Source organism: Zosterops lateralis, assembly GCF_965231275.1.
Source record: "Zosterops lateralis genome assembly, chromosome: 4".
NCBI lineage: Eukaryota > Metazoa > Chordata > Aves > Passeriformes > Zosteropidae > Zosterops > Zosterops lateralis.
The window spans coordinates 12800595-12819453 of record NC_139765.1 but is presented as its reverse complement, the minus strand read 5'-3'; the positions used below and the strand labels follow the sequence as shown (position 1 = coordinate 12819453).

At 52.2% G+C, this 18859-nt stretch overlaps 2 protein-coding genes across 3 annotated transcripts in view; one reads left to right on the top strand and one right to left on the bottom strand.

Annotated features, from left to right (window-relative positions):
• The window catches only part of RASSF8 (Ras association domain family member 8), a 253822-nt gene that overhangs the window by 90205 nt on the left and 144758 nt on the right, over positions 1-18859 (top strand). The window lies entirely within an intron of this gene.
• On the bottom strand, positions 4614-9027 carry BHLHE41 (basic helix-loop-helix family member e41). Its single transcript, XM_083859095.1, has 5 exons — positions 8302-9027; positions 7983-8046; positions 7589-7696; positions 7246-7357; positions 4614-7119 (listed from the first exon to the last, which is right to left on the bottom strand). The coding sequence occupies exons 1-5, from the start codon at positions 8361-8363 to the stop codon at positions 6131-6133; spliced, it is 1335 nt and encodes a 444-aa protein (XP_083715221.1). The 5' UTR covers positions 8364-9027; the 3' UTR covers positions 4614-6130.

Below are 18859 nucleotides of genomic sequence, written 5' to 3'. Positions count from 1 at the left end.
AGGGGGAGGGGCGGGATCCCCAGGGAACCGGCCGGGGACTCTCCGGTAAATTCGCGGCCAGAGCAGCGGCCCCTTGGCCCCCTGCGGTGCATCCCGGGACGGCCTCGCGCACTGACGGGCCCGGTGTGTGCGCAGGGAGCGCTCCTGCCCCTCGGACAAACCCAGCGGGCACTAGTGGGACAGACCTCCTCTTTTCACAGCATCACAGAAGCGTTTAGGCTGGAAAAATCCTCTGAGATCATCGAGTCCAGCCTACGACCGAAGACCACCGTGTCAAGCAGACCATGGCACTGAGTGCCACATCCAGTCTTTCCTTAAAAACCTGCAGGATAGTGACTCCATCTCCCTGGGCAGCCAGTTCCAGTGTCTGATCACCCATTCAGTGAAAAAAATTTCCCTCATGTCCAACCTAAACCTCCCCCCGTGCAGCTTAAGACTGATGCCCTCTTGTTTCAAGGAAAGCATAAAAAGATTTTTCAACTTTAGTTCTTTTCGAGCCTCTCAGTCCCTTGCAGAACAAGTGAGTTCAACTGACATGTTAAAAGGAGACACTCAGTTTCTCCTACTGGTAGTCCTGCAAATGCTTCTGGAAGTCTTGCTGCCAAGAGAAGATGTGGAATCTCCCTCACTGGAGAGATTCCAGAACCACCTGGATGCAGTCCTGTGCCCTGTGCTCTGGGCTCTGGGATGGTCCTACTGGAGCAGGAAGGTGGGACCAGACGACCCACTGTGGTCCTTTGCAGCCTGACCCATTCTGGGATTCTGTGAAGAGAAGTGCCTTTTTTTTTTTTTTTTTTTTTTTTTTTTTTTTTTTATTTCAGGCTGCCTTATTGCTGCAGAGTCTGCACTTGGTGGTTTGTGACTGTTTTTGATGGACATGCTCTTATTCCAGGTCTTGCATCTGGAACCTAGGGCCCAGCCTTGTGAGCTTTGCTGGAAGCTGTGATCTCCATACCACAGAAAATCTCATTGTAGTTGCTACTCACAGGCTCCAGACCTAAAGCCAATGCAGTGCATTCCAACCGAGTCTATAATTATTAGGCCAATGCAGAGGGGCTTCTGCTCCCACCTAGATGGGCTCCTTTGCAAACAACATCATATATAAGGAAGGCTGTGGACCTGCCTGCCACCCACAGAAGGGCTGGAGCCTTGGCAACCTTCTACAGTGAGAATAGAATCCATTTCAGCATCTGTTGGCTCATCTGGCTCTGCGCTGCGGGTATTAATCCAAACACACTTGGGGAGACAATTTTCTGCCGAGGAAGAAGGTGCCATATTTATGTGGCTCTTTTCCTTAGGTTATTCTCCAGAAATTACTTAGTTATGAGAGTGCCTTGGTCACACCCTCAAAAAACATCTAGCAAAAAGCAAAGTAAAAAACCCAAACAACCGAGAGGGCTTTATGGGGGCAGGAGAAACAACTTCTCTTGATCCCTATGAGCCGGTAGAGCTGCCTTGGATCAAAGTCCCTGCTTGCTGAAACATAAGGGAATCTCTTCTCGCCTGTCCCAGGCACTGCCTCCATCCCCAGGGGCGCGGGGAGGGCGGCGCAGGGAGGGGAATGTTTGCAGCAGCAGCAGCAGCAGCAGGTGCGCTGCCACTGGGTGCCCCGTGAGTTCAGCGAGGCAGAACAGCCTGTCCCAGGCTGGGCAGCTCCCGCAGCCCGCGGCAGCGCCATCATCGAGGCTGCCGTGAATTCAGTGCTTGTGACAGATTGACAGCCCTGCAGGCTGAAATGCTGGAGCCACGGGAAGGATGCAGAGAGTGGAGCAGCTCGCCCTTGCTCACATCCAGCCCACACGTGGCCGGGGCTCACGCAGCTGCTGCTGGCGGCAGGTGAGCCACCGGCTTCTCTCTGTGGCTTCCAGAGAGCTGTGAGCCTGCAGGAGAACCAGAGACAGTCAGCAGAGATTCAGACTTTTCCTGAGTGAAACTGGCTTTAAAAAATCCAAGGCTTCAGAGAGGAAATTTGGTATTTTTGTTACTTTCTTTCTCCAAGGTTGTACTTACATGTTCATTCCTGCAACTAGAAGGCAAAAAACTTCTCCAAGAAGGCAGGGATCACATGATTCCAGGAGCTGAGGTTTGAAGGGAAGAGGAAATGCGTTGCAAGGCCCAGGTTACAGGGCAGGCTAGGAATTTAGAGGTGCTGAAACACACCTTGCACACAGACCCCAGCCTTGCTGGATGTCAGACATTCAGTCTGCCTCTACTGACGTGAAAATCAAACAAACAAGGCCCAAAACACAAACTCAGGACGTACCCCAAGGCCCATTGCGCTCCAGAAAAGGACTCACGTGGCTTAAATGGTAGGTCAGGTCTTTCTCAAGCAGGGCTGTTAGTCAAGTTCTGTAACTGTAACCCTTCCAAATATAAAAATTTCTTGTCCTTCAGTTGGAGGTACAGGATACTGCCTTCCATTGTCTTAACAATCCCAACCATCTTTTTTGATACACTCTAATGGAGCCTGTCATGCCACTGTAATGTACTGGATTATAAAATCTGTTTTCAATGTTTATTGCTTAAGAAACCAAGCTTGCATCACTTATCTTGTGGTTTATGGGACAGCAGAATATGGATTCAAGTGCAAACAGTAAATGTAGCACCTAGTCCTGCACTCTCAGCACTTCCATAAAGGAATGTATATTTCAAGATGGGAAGCTCTTGTCTAGTGTTTCTGTGATTGTTTTTAACCTCAAGAAAATTCAAGACATACAAATTAATTTAGGCTTCAAAAGGATCTGAGGAAGCCTGGAATTTAATAATTAAGGCTGACACTAGGGTCCCTCCTGTCATTTGCCTTTTGCCTCCAGCAGCAGTGGGTTATCAACCTCAATTACAAACCTTTTTTCCCCTGTGTTTGCTTTTGTTAGGCATTGGGATTATCTGAACACACATAATTTGTCTTTATGTTTTATGTCATAAAATGTAATAGATTTCAGTGATGCTGCAGCTTGGCGTGAAGTCATTTGGCACATTTGATTCAAAGCCTAATAAAAACAAGCCTTCCTGTTACTGTACATGGTAAATACTGAAACCGATAAAGCCCTCTAACGATCTAGGTTTATAGCTCAGTGAAACCTAAACCTATTCATATTCCCAAAGGAAAGAAATTTGAAGGAGACCTAAAGCCTTGCCCATGCTCAGGTTTCAAACTGTGCTCTTCAGGAGGGGCACAGATTTTTATGAAGTGCTTGTGGCTCCACCCTTTGTGTTTGTGCCCTGATCTGGCGGGAAGGGCTTTTTGCACTCAGTCAGGCCTTTTCCTTGGCTGGCAGGAGGAGTAGAAACACACCAGCACCTTCATCCCAGCCTAAATGCTGGCCTAACAAGTGTTAAGCTGTTCAAATATGCAGGTCAAAGTTACCAAGGGGAAGGGTTGAGCCCAGCTCACTTTCATTCCAGTGACAGCACAGGGAGCAGAACCAGATCCAAAGACAGATGGAGTCAGACAGAGATTTTTTTCCCCTTTTCCCTACCTAGTAACTTACTTCAGCAGGTAGAGTGGTGCACTGTAGCAGCCTTTGGTCCGTTATTTATGGAAAAAAACATGTTTATGTGTCTACTGGTATTTGTAGATAGCCTGCCTGTATTTCTAATTGGACTTAAATTTACTACAGCTTCCATGTGAAGATGCCTATTTCTCAACATTCCTACTCGAGTAACTTAAAAGAAGTCCTTATTTTTCATCCAATTTATAATTCTTCCTGTATTTTAAGGGATTGATGGAATCAATACGAGTCTTAGGAGCATTTTATTCCATTCCAACTTCATTCCTTGTCAGTGTAGTCACCGGTAGTGGAGAACCAGCAGAGGGAGCACGGAACGTTCCCTTCATCTCTCTCTTACATAATCACTGGCTACGGTTTGAGGGGTTTCTTTAATTTTATTTCCGTGCAAGAATTTTTGCAAGGGAAGGTGATCTACAGCTCTGCTATTCAATCTGTGGAAGTCTTTAGGGTGCTGCATTTCCATCCTAGGAATGATTTGCCTCTATTCCACCACTCTATTCCTCCTTTTCCTCTCCCCCCACCACAAAATACTCGGTTTTCCTAGAGTACTTCCAAGCTGGGACACCCATCATTCATTCCTGCAGAGATTATGATACGTCATTAGATTGTCAGGCAAATCATAAAGTTTGTTCCTTGTGAGGAAAGAGAGCTCCCATGCAGCACCAGGGCTGTCAAGTGTTAACTCTAAAGATTAGTATGTTGGAAAAAGAAGAGAGAAAAAAGTAGATGTCAGGAAGAAACCTGTGTGTTCCACACTTTGCTTCGTGAAATGTGCACATATTAAACAGAGTTTGCCAGAGAGAGTTAAAGGAAGCCCAGCAAATTCAAACTCAGATTAAAAATGTGAATTAAATAATCATCAGCCACACAATCATACAGTTCAAAGCTCAACGCACCAATTATCATGTCTTATCATTGCATTTTTAATTAGTAGACAGCCCCATTTTGTGTATTAAAGTTTTTATTCCTTAGTAAGAATTTTTTAAATCACAAAATAGTGTGGAAATATTTAGATAATAGAATTCATGGAGTGCTGGAAAATACTGAATATAAAGATTGATTTCTAATATATCACATACTAAACTGTTCTAAAACAGCTGGTTTCTTGCAGACAGGATTTATTTTTTTTTAATAATTTAAGACAGCATAAGCTTGTATCAAGCATAAGCATTGTAACAAAAGTGCAACTTTTCCGGCAAATCCTCCCAAAAGATATTTAACTCAAAATATCATTAACACATTTTTTTTTTCTCCCTACAAAAATAGCATGTCAGACATCATTAATTGGATGTATTAACAACTATTTACATACAGCCACTCTGTAGGCTAGTAAGATTTTTTTTTCTTTTTTTTTTTTTCTTTTTTTTTTTTTTTGTAACGTTGTTTAAACACAGCGTTTGAGGCAAACAGTAGCAACAGCAGCAGCAGATGCACCAAACGGACTGACGGACCCCGGACACGCACACACTCCTCGCCAGGCTGTGGTGTCTCACCTCTTACATAACATTCAAGTGAGATTTCTCACAGTGCTACCTTGGCAACAAACTAAAAATATCTAGGCAAGGTCTTGGTTTAAGCCTTATTATAAAAGCTTTATCTGTGTGATTATCTGGCGTCTGGTTTGTCTCCAGAAAGGGAAATCGCGGTATTTGAGCATGGGATGAGGGAAGAACCCATATGGGAAACTTACCCCAAACTGGTTTAATCGTTTCTGATTGCACAGCGAGGTGTTTACCTATGGCCTCCAGTTTGTGTCACTTGGAATTTAGGATAAAATGAGTTCAGGCTGACAAGCTGCTCTGTGTTTTCTTGGGGGAGAGAAGGGGGGTTCTTTTTGTAGTTCAGTGCAGTAACATTCATTTTATACAGCAAGGTTTGGGGTAAAAAAAAATATCTCGGGAACATACTGAATTAAATAAAGATGGGGTGAGAACAAATGCACTTGCCACACCTGTATACCTTAGCCAAAACAAAAAATAAACACAAGGTTATGTAATGGGTCTCACCCTCCTTCCCTTGCACACCCAAAACTTGCTGGAGCCAGCGGCATCCCCGGGTGCTCAAGGCACTGCAGGTTTGGGCTCAGGGCGCATCCTCCATGCTCCGGTTCTCCATAAAGTGCTAGCACAGGTGCTGGGCTCTGCCCTTCTGCCCTCGCCTCGCTCCCCGCCCTCACCCTGAACCCATCCAGGTCTCCCGGACAACAAGTGCAAGTTCCCATGTGGGACTTAGGGACACACTGTATAAACCAAATAAGGTGCCACATTTAATTACTCTATATAAAGAAAAAAAAAGTATCCTTACTATGTTTTCTTCCTTCTTCTTTTTTTTTTTTTTCTTTTGTTTTCCTTATTTATGCATTTATAAAGCCAAACATTAAAAAAATACTGAGTAGCAAATTTTATCCTCGACGGTCCTCTGCGGGGGCCGCTCCGGGAGCTGCCGCCCCGGCAGCGGGATTCCCCCGGGCCGGGCCCGGCACCCGCGCGGCCGCAGCTCCCGGCGATGGCCGGCCCCGGCGGCCCCTGCCCTCCGTAGGGCCCCGGGGCCGCGAGTGCCGGCCCGACGGCCCCTCAGTCCGAGGGCAGGGCAGCGGCGGCGGGGAGCCCCGGGGCGTCTCACGGGCCCTCGGCGCCGGGCTCCTCGGCAGCGGCGGGCTCGGGCTCCTCGCCGGGCTCGGCGGCGGCAGCGAAGGGGTGCGGGAGGTGGGGCGTCGGGGGCAGCCCGGCGGCGGCTGCCGCCACCTTCTCGGCGGGGCCGAGCACGGAGGACAGGCAGGGGAAGGAGGCGGCGGCGGCGGCGGCCGCGTGGGCCGGGATGCCCGGGTAGAGGAGCGGGATGGGGGCGGCGGGGTACAGATACTTCTCCAGGCTGCTTTTATCCAGGAAGGGCTGCATGTAGGCGGCGGCGGCGGCCGAGGGGGAGATGAAGTAGAAGGGCAGGCAGAAAGGGGCCGCCGCCGGCTGTCCGAAGGGGGCCCCGCCGCCGCCCGCCCCCAGGGCCATCAGCGAGCCCAGCAGGGCGGCGTCGGGTCTGACCAGCGCGGCGGCCGCCGCCGCCGCCGCCGCCTCGGCGCCCCGCGGGCCGGCCATGGGGCTCCCGCCGCGGTCCAGCTTCAGCCGCTTGGGCACGGGGGGCGCCTCGTCCCCCGACGGCTCCTGCTTGATGGGCAGCGCGGGCAGCGCTCCGCCGGCCGCCGCCGCGGGGCCGCGCTCGGGCCGCGCCTCGCCCTCCCCGCCGTAGCCGCTGTCCGTGTCCGTGTCGGTCTCGGCGCTGAGCTCGGCGGCGTGAGTCCGCTGGATGACGGGCACGCAGTTAGCCTGGCCCTCCGCCTTGTGGCCCGGCGCGCAGGGGGGGGCGGGCGGGGAGGAAGAGGAGGAGGATCCCTTGTTGAGGGGGCCTGGCGGCGGGGAGAGGAGCTGAGGACCCGGGAGGAACTGCGACGAAATGGAGTGCAGGTGGCCGAGGAGCTGCGCGCATCGCTGCTCGCGGGGGGTCCAGCTCTCGAAGCGGGAGAGGTACTGCAGCACTTCCTTGGCGCACGTCTGAAAGCCCGAGTGGAAGGCGTCCAGATCGGCCTGCACCGGAGACTTCATGGACCGCTCCCCTGCGGGGGAGACCGAGCGGGAACAGCGCTTACCCGAGGCTCCGGCCCGGGGTGCCCCGCTCTGCGCCCCGCGCCCCGCCCGCCCCCCGTGCGCCCCAGCGGCAGTGCCCCCCGGGCCCCGCTTACCATTCTGCAAAGCAATAATCTTCTGGTGCTGCTGCTCCGTTAAGGCTGTCAGCGCTTTCAAGTGCTTCAAAGTCAGTTCCAGCACCACCGCTTTCTCCAGGTGTCCCAGCGTCTGCAAAGGCAAGGGTAGGGGCGGCTTGGCTACCTCCCGGCACGTTTTGGCTACCGCCAAAGGCCGCCTCCGTTAAGTTCGGTGAGAGCGGTCCCCGAGGCGTTAGGGCCGGGACGGGCGGGCAGGGGGCAGCGGGCAGGGGACAGGCAGCCCGGCGTCTCGGGGGCTGCGCCGCGGGCCGGCTATGGGCGCCTGCATCCGCATGGCCATACACGCTCCTGGGCACCTTACCGTCAGTTTCAGATGCTCGGGCAGTAAATCCTTCAGCTGGGCGATGCATTCATTAATCCTGTCTCGCCGTTTCTTTTCTATCAGTCTATGTGGCAGTTTGTACGTTTCCTAATTAGCGAAACCCGGAAAAGCCAAGCGTTATAACGGCAGAGTCCCTCGGAACGCCGATCAAAACCAAAACAAATGTCATGCGGACCGCATGCCGCGCAAATTATCGTCAAGACACCGCTCTCCCAGCCGTGCCAGCTCCCTCGTAAAGCCACTTGCCATTCGGGGGACAAGTTGTGTGCGCAGCCCCCCGGGGGTGCTCTAGGGAGCGAAGCTACGCTGCAAAATTCAGCGAAGCCAAATTAAGCGGTTAAGCGAGAAGAGAGCCCCAGAAACTCACTCTTACCTTGCTCTCGTCCCTCTTCACGCCTCTTTTGGGTTTGCACATATACAGGGCAGGGTAGTCCAGCCTGGAGAAAAACACAAAGATCCAGCATCGGCAAGTGCAGCGACAGCTTGCCCGGCACCTCCTCGGGTGGGCACAGGGGCGCCGAGCGCTCTGCCCGAGGGGCCGGGCAAGGGCTGCCCGGCTCCGCCAGCGGAGGGAGGCGGCGAGCCCCGCGAGCCCCGGGGAGCCGGCGCCGCTCCCAGCGCTTCCCAGCACTTTCTCAGGAAGACGAAACGCCGTCGAGATAGGAGACGGAGATACTGCCCCGGCGCCTTACCCTATAAAATCCCTATGCTCCAGTAGCTGCCTCTCCGGCAAGCGGGAGATTCCTTCATCCATGTCTGGCAGCGGCTGATGTTTCGTCGCTGCTTTTGACTGAGCCTGCGGGATGCTGAGATCAGTCTCGGGAGATCCGCGAGCGACGCTGCGCACATGCAGCCTCCGTCCCCCCTCTCCCGTGCGGCGGCCAAAAGTGTGCGGCGGCTCGTCCCCCCTCCGCCCCGACACCCTCCGAGCGCCGCCGCCGCCGCCGCTCCCCCTGCCCGCCTTCGCCGCGCTCCCCCTGCCCGCCCGCAGCTCCCGCCGCCGCCTGCCCGCGGGGCACGCGCGCCGCCAGCCAGCCCCGCACCCGGCTCACGTGCGGCGCGGGCGGGGGCGGGACCGGGGAGGGGACGGGGGGGTCCCGGGGCCGCCCTGCGAGACAGCGGCTTCCCCCCGTGTTACTGCTGCCGCCGCTGTCATCGTCAGCCTTACCGCCGCGGTGACTGCCGCTCTCGCTGTGGCTTTATGAGTGTTACGATTTTCCTGAATATTAATAATTATGAAATAATTTTACTTTTATTACTGCATTTTTGATTTTTTTTTTTTTTTTTTTAATTTGTATACGGGGAGGAGACCCGCCAGTGGAAAACGTGCCCGGGGGGGGAATGGGGTAATAATCGAGCCCCTGTCTTGGGGGGGCCGGTTAGGGGGTCACGTTCGCCATAGGTTTTCTATAGATTTCTGTAGGATGCGTGGGCACGAACAGGCGCTCACGCGTGTCACACGCGGAGCGCTCCCTGGCCCGCCGCCGCCGTGCCGCAGTTCTCGTCCCCCGGTGCTCCCGCCCGGCCGCCGCTGCTCCCGGCAGCTCTCTCCCGACCTTTGGACGGGAGCCGGATCTGCGTGCAACGCCAGACAGCGGCAGAAGCGCTCCTTCCATACAGACGGACTCACGTATAGAGGCACACGTATATAAAAATATGTCTATCTCTAATGTAAACACATCTGCTGCTGACGCTGCCCTCGGGCAGCCCGCATCCCTGCGGGACGCAGGGGGTGACATTGGCGGAGGATTTGCACCGGTGCAGCGTGAGCGGCCGCAGCAGCCCCGGGACGGGGCGGGGCGGGAACACCCCCCCCCCCCCCCGCCCCCCTGGCCGCGTCCCCGGCCGCGTCCCTGCCCGCCGGGCGCGCCCGCGCAGCCCCCGCTCCCCGCCGGCGGCGGCGGCACCGACAGCCGCCTCCCTAATCCCGTCTCACACTGGTACGAGCACAGGGCCGGCAACGTGGCCCGACCTGCTGCCACATCACTGCCGCCGGCCTGCACCGGGCGGCCCTGCCCCTGCCCTGCCCCCGCTAGCGGGCGGCGGCACCGGGCACCCCCGGCTCGGGCTACCGTGGGCCGTGCCCCTCCAGCCCCGCGCCCCCCGCCCCTCGCCGGGCAGCCCGCCAGGACCCTCCCGCCGGTGTAAGGACGGGATGCCGGTGCCCGAGGGAACGGGACGCTCTTCTCTCCCGTGCCCCGGGCAAAGGCGCTGTCTGTGCGCGCGTGTGTGTCCCCGCGTGTCCCCGCGTGTGCCTGCCCGCCGGCGCGCCATGTGTGGCCCTGCAACGTGCGGGGTGTGCGGCGTGTGCGGGAGCGCAGCGCCCCGGCCCCACGTGCGGGGCGGGGGGAGCGGACACCCCCGGCACCAGCAGCCCCTCTCAGAGCCGGCCTGGCGGGCTTCTCTCCGGTATTCCCGGCGGGAACCGCAGGCGGGAAGCGTCAGCTGAGGCGATCCACAGCGATGTGTTTATCCCCGCCGCCAGAGCTGACCGCTTGCTTTTCATTTGGTTCAGTTTTGCTCCCTCCCTTCCGCGGGCTCCGGCTCCCGGCGGGGCGTGACCTCCAAACCCGGTCTCCCACAGAATCCGGCGGCTGGGGAAGGCGGGGGAATCACCCCAATAAACACCAAACACGCCCCCACCTGCCAAAACAGAGACGGGAAGCTCACATCATTCCTGTCTAACGACCGTGCTTTACAGGTAATCTGGCCAGGAGAGTAACTCGTGATTTGTGTGAGCGGGGGGGTGTGGGGGGGCGGGGGCTGCCGAACCGCGCTGCCCGTCTGTAAAGTGCCAATGAGGTTTTAGGAGCAGCCAAGGCTCTGATGAGGTGTTTGAGGCTCCCGCTTGGCAAGCAGCAAGCAGCACTGTGGGCTTGTACAGCTCTCTCCCTGTTAACTTGGTGGCATTTCTACACTGTCCGTGAAGAAAAAATAAATAACATACATGTGTGCCGTGTGCCTATAGGTTATAGGGATGGGGGTCAGACGGAGAGGCTCGTGGACTGCTACAGAGGTGTGTGGGAGAATCCTCTGCTGGTGAGGAAAGCAAATTGTTACATATATTCATGGAGTCAGAATATTCTGAGTTGAAAGGGACCCGCAAGGATCCTGGAGTCCAGCTCCAGACTCTGCACAGGGGACAATCCTACCAAGTGCCTGAGAGCATTGTCCAAATACTTCTTGAGCTCTGTGAGTCTTGAGGCCGTGGTTACTTTCTGGGGAGCCTGTTCCAGTGCTCAACCACCCTCTGGGGGAAGAACTTTTTCCTACTATCCAACCTAAATCTCCCCTGGAACGTTACCTCGGGTAAGCCTGGACTAAAAAGCAGCTCCCTCAGGAAGGAGGACCACAGACTGCAAGGGAAACTTACTCATCAAGGGCATCATCTGCTGCCCCGAGTCAGTCATCTGTGCTGGACATTTAAAGTAGAGCTCCAGGCTCTCTTGTTAGTCAGTGGAGAGAAACAAGCAGCTTCAGCATGAAATTCCTCTCCTCCTCATTGGACTGGTCCTTGAAAAAGCATCAAGAAAACAGCCCAAGTAAAAGGAGCTTAACCCTGAAATAAAGCACATAGAGACCTTTTGGGGGAGTGCTGACTCTAAGGGAACTTGAACTCTGAAAGAAAAGACAGTTCCCTGCAGGTGATTCCTCCCATGGGCAGGAAAGCAGGGCTTTGCATGGTTTCTGTAACTAACAGACAGGGTGGGGAGCAGGGGGGTGAGCATTTCTGGAGCAACCTTCTTGTGGAACACCTGGAGCATTTCTGGAGCACTTCTTTGCCAGCTTCATCCTCTCTGGAACAACCTGCAGATCTTCAAATTATGGAAAGAATGTCCAGGGTGAGACTCAGCTTCTAGCTGTAGTCCTGATTTTGGGATTTCTCTGGAACCAAGTGGGAACGGAAATTGAAAATTACCAAAGACTCAAAACATGAGCCAGGACAGCTGGAGACTTTGCAAAAGGAGTTCAAGCAACATCTGGAAACTTTCTAAGAGTTTTTTAAGAGGTCACCTGCAGACAAGGATAAAAGACTTCAGTGTCCAGAGAGAATGCAAAATTCTTCTGGAAGATTCCCAATTTAAAGAGGCAGGACGGATCAAAGAGGTGATCAACAGCATGAGTATCATGCAAAATAATGTTTTCCAGAAAATAAGAGGCACAACAAAAGCTTTGGCCAATTTATAAGCCAAGATGAACCACAGCAAAGAGTTAAGAAATTGAGAAAATCAGTGAGAAAAGGAAATAAAAGGCTTGCAGGTTACCACAGGAAAAAACAGCCTCCTGCTGCAGACAAGAGCTGGCCAGCACATAGCCTACCACCAACATCCACCAGCATTTCCAGTCTCTAGGAGGAAGGAATCAGACTACTTGCCCCAGCTCAATCAGTGCAAAAGCCACAATGTTTGAGGAAAATACATCTGAGAGATTTGTTCAGCTCTGTCCATAACCACAGCATGAGGGAATGGCTCTGAAATGGGAGGCCTAGAAGCCAATTTGATGGGGTCAGCTCTTATGTCAGTGAGCACTTGCCTTCAGGAAAAGAGATTAAATTATCTAGTCTGGCTGTATGACTAGAATCAACCACCAAATTAGAGAGAGCTGGTCATCTGTGTGCCACAAAGTGGGGGACGAAGATAATTCAGCTGAAGGATCTGGATTATTTTGGTTGAATAACAAGGTATTCAACCAGGGGAAATTGGACATTGACCTATTCATAGATTTTTTTTTCAGTAAGGGGATGACCAGATGAGATCAGGGAAAAAGGGAAATACAAGCACACAAAACCCTGAGCTGTGTCAGAGAAAAGGTCCTGTAGTCCTGGAGTCCAGGAGGAGATGCTTCAGGAGGAGCAGGCAAAACAGAGCATGGACATAATTCAAGCTCCCAATGCCGGTCTCCCAGATCCTGGTATGCAGGGCAGAGACTTCCTGAACCAGGAATGACATCTCCATGTTTAATGGGAAGCCAAAGATGCCCTAAGAGGCTGAGGAATATGCCAAGTATTTAAATCATGTGCTGCAGCAGAGCATTGGGTTAGGAAGCAGGCAGTGGTGAGAAGGTGGTCGGTCTTGTCAATGCTGCTCTGTGGCTCACATGGGGACAAGAAAAGAGAACTTCCACCTCAGGGAGTACCACACACACCCAATGTATGTAAAGCAAGAGGGATGGGGGCCATGCAAAAACAGAGCTGGGCTCAGAAGCAGAAATAAAATAACCTGAGCGTGGGAAGGTGGTGAGCCAAGACAAGACACAACATGCAGCGAGCCCTTTGTAAAGTTGCAAAATGAGGAAAAGAGGGGAGACCCAGCTAGGGGACAGAGTCAGGGCCGTGTTTTTGTGAAGGACTGGTGCAAAAACCTTACCAGGGGGACACTGGTCACAGCCTAGTATACTTTGGCCGGTCTTAGGCCATGTGAAATGGGTGTTTCAGAGATGGGCCAGTCTCCCAAACCAGCCTGTGGGCTAATGGTGACTGAGCTAATCAGGTTGTAGTGGATAGTGGTGACAGGAGAATGTAGACACTTCCAGACCTGGGAAGGTCAGAAACAAGGCACTGGAGCAGTAAGTGAGGCATGGTGATGTCCTGATAAACACCAGGAACTGTGCCTTATCCCATCAGTTTGGAAATTCCCTTTAAAGGTTTCCAGTGAAGCTAATTGTTTGCAGGTAGCTGAGGACCTGTCCTGCCTTTGGGGAGAGTAAAAAATAAGGGTGACTCTGCTATGAGGTCACTGCCAGCCCTGACCGATGGGAGAGTCTGAAGCCTGCCTAGAATCCTGGGACCTTCAGAGACTCTTCCCCAACAGGTCAGTGAGATCTTGGGTATGTGATACAGAAAGGATCTCCATCTGTCTGCTGGATACCTTCCAGGAGCATCAACCAGGAACAAATAAAATAACCTTCCCCCTAAGCTGCCCCTCTGAAGTCTCTGGAAAGAAGCTCTCTCTGAGCATGAAGGCCCCTTGGATGATGGGTTCAGTTTGGCCAGTCACAAGAGACCTAAAAGCTGTATATGAACAGGCAGAAAAGACAGAAAAAGAAAGATGGGAAAATTGCTTTCTCAGCAAAGGCTGACCTGGCAATTTAATGATGGTTGGGGGCTTATGTAAAGCCCCAGCTGCACTGGAGAGGCTGGTGAGGAAGGTAGGGCACATCATGCCAACAGGAGGCCTTGGATGGCCTCAACCTTCCAAGAGGTCTGTTGTGCTTAGGCTATTTATGGGTACACACCGAGACCTTTGAACGAGTGGTAGGTACATGGACAACATGGCCTGTGATAAGTTCAAGGCTGACAGTCTGTAACTGGTCCCAAAGGAAAGGGAGTTGTTCCAAGAGCAGGTAACTTCAGCCTGCTGCACAAACTGGTGATGGGGAATTTCCAATAAAAAAAGCAAAAGCAAGACTGCCCGGAGCTGGCCTGCTCCCCGGAGCTGCAGGTCCACAGGACTCTGCTCCTGTTACAGGAGGAGATGTTGTTGATTGTAGATGTGCTAACATTGCAAAACCTTGCCTGGGCACAGTGACAGAGGGAGACCATTTCAGAGGCCAGCAGGATGAGATTTAGCAGTTTCCACCTGTGCAATTCCTGCCAGTGGTTAAATTTACTGATGAGCTCTGCTGGTATTTGCACAGGAGGAACAGTGTAATCAGTGTACTGATTTGTACAGGATTGTAGGCCATGAATCCCTGCACTAGCTCATTCTGTGGGATTCCCAAATGCAATTTGCCCAAGTCTTTAGGAAAATGGCAATTTTGCAATTGTACAATTAACTACACCTCTGGTCATAACTGAAATAGCAGGGATGACTAATCCAAGCAGAACGTTTGGGATGTAGTGCAACAGTGTCATAGAGTTGACTCTTCAGAGGGATGAATACAGAGAGGGAGATGTTTCCTCTCAAACCACTTGTAGATGTGCAAATACTCTCAGTTCACTTCAAGAGAACCAAGGAAGGGAAGTGCCAAAGGAGAAATGTGAGCTCCTGAAGGTTCATCACAGCAAGAATGCCAGTAGGACACAGCTAGAAAATGAGCTGGGAAGCTCCACTGCCCTAGAGCGCAATATGCATACATTTGGAGCACAATGGAGTGTTGGATACCAAGGGAAAAGCATTCTGGTCATGGTGGAAAAGTCTGGAGTGAAAGGTCAAATAAGGCATAAAAGTTCTAGTGCACGGAAACAACATATAGAGCACATTGTTAGGTGATGTCTGGAGCAGAAAGTTCTGAGAATATTATTTTAATAGATAGCAAACATTTTAAACCACACTGTGTTTCTGTACATTTCCAACAAGCCTTAGCTAAGCTAAAGGAACAAGTCCTACACTGGTTAAGAATCAGGAAGGATGTAGAAAATGCATGCAGATGAATGCCCCTATTGCAAATAACAGTCCCACAGAAACACAGAGACATCCCATGAAACAGTATCTGACAGACTCATTCCATTAATGGTCTGCATTGCCTGGTGTCCTTGAGTTTCTGTCTGAAGCAGATTCTAAAGGCTGCAGACTATTTCACAAAATGCCCTGGAGCCCGTCTGTTAGGACACCAGTGCCAGATGTCCAAGTGAAAGATGTCTTCTCCCTCCAAGTCCTAGGGGGTATGGGAGGATTGCACAAAGCTTGAGGGGAGAAACTCTGAATCCAGAACTTTTCAGCAGATCTGCAGGGTGGTTGGGATCCCTAAAACAGCTCCATGTGACCACAGCCTGAAGGATTGGTGTGATTTTTTTTTTCAGACTCTTCCAGTCAAGCGTCTTGCTCCTCAGAAATGCCTCAAGTGGTAACACCCAGTATATTCCAGTCCTTTGGGAGGCCCCAGGAGAAGCAAAGCACTTCCTCACCATTTTAATGAAAACTCAAGGCCTTCTGCATGCCTTTTGATGGACTTCTGGGAGAAGAAGAAAGAGTTTTGGGTCATGCATAGAAGCACATGTTCCTTTTTTTTTTAATCAAGTGGAAATCTGGGATATTTTACAGTCTTAGAAGAAACAGTGTGAAAGCTTTTAAAAGGATAAACCTAGAGCAACACTGGTGGATTTGCTGTATAAGGCCATATGGTACTCACCTGGATATTTATGGTGGTTACACACACTACAGTGGGGTCCCAGGCTGTCACAAGGCCCATTAGAAAATGTAGTAGGAAAACAACACACTGGGCAAACAAAACTTGAGGGTTTCACTCCTCTATGTCCTTCCCTCACTGCAAATGGAAAGCTGCAAAAGCTGAGGCTGGAGAAACTGAAGCACAGGTTCCCTTCCTCCCTGCTAGCTCCAAAGGGGCAGAGATTTGCAGCAACACTGAATGCACCTTGAGAACACTCTGGGAGTGGCTGCCTGGGAGGAAATCAAGGAGCAGAAAACTACGAGAAAGGGGAGTGCAAATGTTTTGGATTAGTGATAGGAAAATACCTTCCTGAAGTACACTGTGTAATTACAGTAAATAAGAATGTGTCATTCATCACTTCTTAAATTATTTTCCCTCATTGACAAGATGGTGGGTTTATTAGAGCCTTGTCATTTTGAGCTCCTTCAGAATAAAGGAGGAGGCTGAGAGGTCAAGTGTGGGAGGGAAACCAAGTCCTTCTAAGTCCAAATGCACAAGACAGGCGGGACAGTCTCCCTCTTCTATGAAACAGAAACCATCTCGCTCCAGACTTGGCTGCAGACAGGTGAGTGCGGAGAAGATGTGAGAGAAGTCAGAGGAGAAGCCCAGTGTGTATTTTAGGATACAGGTGCTACTTGGAGGAGGCTGGCTCTGAGCAAAGAGCCTAGCTGCTGTGTGAATCCTCCCGGGTTCTGGTTGGGAAGAGTTGAGCTTTTTAGCTAGAAGGACAGGAGGAAAAATCATGGGATCTGTTAGTGCCTGTCTGCTTCAGTCACTACCCCAGATCTACCTGAAATGTGCAAGCAAGGAGAAGTCCTCTGCATTGTATAAACAGCACTGGACTGGAAAGCCAAAGTATTCCATAGTCATAGGCAGCAACTGTAGTCCAGCCCCAGACCACAAGCAGGACAGCACAGAGCTCAGCACAGACACTCAGGAGAAGGGACAGGCATGTGTGATGATCACTAAAACCCACTGTCCCAGAGGGAAGGGTAAGTCAGCCCTTAGATCCATCCTAGCTTGTCAGGACGTATCCAGGATACCTCTGGACCTTGTACCAGCTGGGAAATACCCCCTCAACCATTGTGCCTGAATTCCCTGCTCTCTCCAGCATGCCCTTTGCTCCCAGACCAGATGGCAGCATGGTCCTGTGTGCTGGCAGTGCTCCCTGGGGTGTGCAGTGCCACAGGGAGCTACCCCATGGTGTGTGGGGCTTTTGCAAATCCTGCTTGCAGGGTCACTTGCCCACAGTGTTATTCACCTCCCCCCCAGTGTTTTAGCACCTCCTCCGAGGCAGGAGCACTGTCTGCGTGCAAGCAGCGGTGGTGGCAGGCCTGGCAAGCCTCCCTTCTTCACAGGGAGACTCTCCTCCCCTCGATGAGCAGGTTTCCAGACAGCTGCCTTTTATGAGGGCAGATTTCAGGAAGGCTCTAAAACGCAGCCTTGTTTAACTCATCTCCCAGTCCTGTGCTCTGTGTCCTGCTGGGGAGGCATTGCATGACCCCTTCCAGCTGCCGGCAGCCAGGCTTTCAACGTGGCAAGGGGCCGGGCTGTGTCTGGGCAAATGTTTTCTTTGTGCGGTCAGAAAGCAGGGCTGGGCAGAGGCGCCGTGCCCGAGGCACATCCTGACAACGAGCCCCTGCCCACCCAGGCCACGCTGGGTCCCGATCTCCCACGTTGATGGCAGGGACAGCGAGGGTGGCAGTGGCCCTGGGTCTTCCCCAGGCACAGTGCTTTTATCTCAGGAGCAGCAGGGGCACTCACCCTGGTGGGAAGGGATGCAGAATGCCGGAAAAAGAGCCCGGGGTGCATCACAGGATGGGGACAGTGCCACCCAAACAGCCCACCTGTGGGATGTGCTGGCACCCACTGCCTCCATGGCTTGGCTTTAGTGTTGGCCCCTGGGCAGAAGGTGGTGTGCAGCAACCCAGCAGGGCCACCAGGGACCCCTGTCCACAGCCAGGCATTGCTGAGGTTGCTGTTCCATCATCCCCCCCCCCCACACACACACACGTGTACACACCTCAAAGCTTTTGAGGGTCCAAATCACATTTGCATAGAAATGCTTTGCATCTGAGACCCCAAGCACAAGCCTGCCATGCCTGCTGGTGGCCTTGGCAAAGAGAAAGGCATTAAATCACCAAACCCAAGGCTTCAGCATGTGGCCATTAAAGCTCATGAATTTATGTCAAAGTTGGAAAAAAGTTTGTGTAATGAAAAGGTCAGTGTTCTGTTTTATTGCCCTTTGCTTCCTTTGCTGCCCTAACAAGGTGTAAGGAGGAAGCCATAGGCTGGAGGGGTGCAGGACTCATGGAAGTGAGTGGATGAGGTGTGACATCCAAGCCAGGCAAAGCAGTGGGTGATGTTCACCCCACCCTCCCACTCAAAGCAGGGCAGGCAGCAGGTCCCCACAAATCTGCTCTGCTGCAAGGAGAAGAAGCCATGCAGCCATTTCAATACTCTCTTTGAACTTTACTTTGTGACTTTTCTAAAACAGCCGTGGCCAAAATTCAGCCTGAGGATCTTGGCACAGGGTCCAGGCCTTTGCAAGGAGGTCTCACTTGTGGGATTTCCTGTATGGTACAAACCACTCTTTAAAACCCCCAGTGCATAGACTTTAGCAAGGCAATAAGACCTTGACCAGCACAGTTTTTTTCCTGAAGATCAGAGGCACTGCAAGGTACAAACACCTGCACCTGCCCTTGGAGCTGAGGTGTGGGAGCTCAGCTGGGCAGAGTCAGGCAAAGCAGGACAATTATCACATCCCCATTCATACTCATCCATGGCAAGGAGATTGGAAATAGATGATTTTTAAGGTCCCTTCCAACTCAGGGCATTCTGTGGTTCCATGATTCCTCTGCCCCACAAACCTGAGGGAGACAAGAAAGCTTAGAATTTTTTATTACCTTCCCATTTTGCAGATTAGCATTATCATTCCTGTTATATTTTTAATTTTAAACACCTTTTTTTGGTGTAGCCAAAACCATTTAGAGGAGTTTCTTGAAGCTCTGCAGAAAAGGGAACAGCAGCTGGGTGTTGGCAAGTGCCTGCAGCAGGACACTGTGTCTCCTTTATGTCTCCATCTTCTGTGAGGCCAGTCCATCCACTCCCTGGTGCACTACTCTCAATAGCTGGGTATTT

Coding starts and splice junctions, on each gene's coding strand:
- BHLHE41 (XM_083859095.1), bottom strand. CDS start 8,363: ATGGATGAAGGAATCTCCCGCTTGCCGGAGAGGCAGCTACTGGAGCAT. Junction 7,697..7,982: donor TGAAGAGGGACGAGAGCAAG/GTAAGAGTGAGT, acceptor TTCGCTAATTAG/GAAACGTACAAACTGCCACA. Junction 7,358..7,588: donor CCGAGCATCTGAAACTGACG/GTAAGGTGCCCA, acceptor TTGCCTTTGCAG/ACGCTGGGACACCTGGAGAA.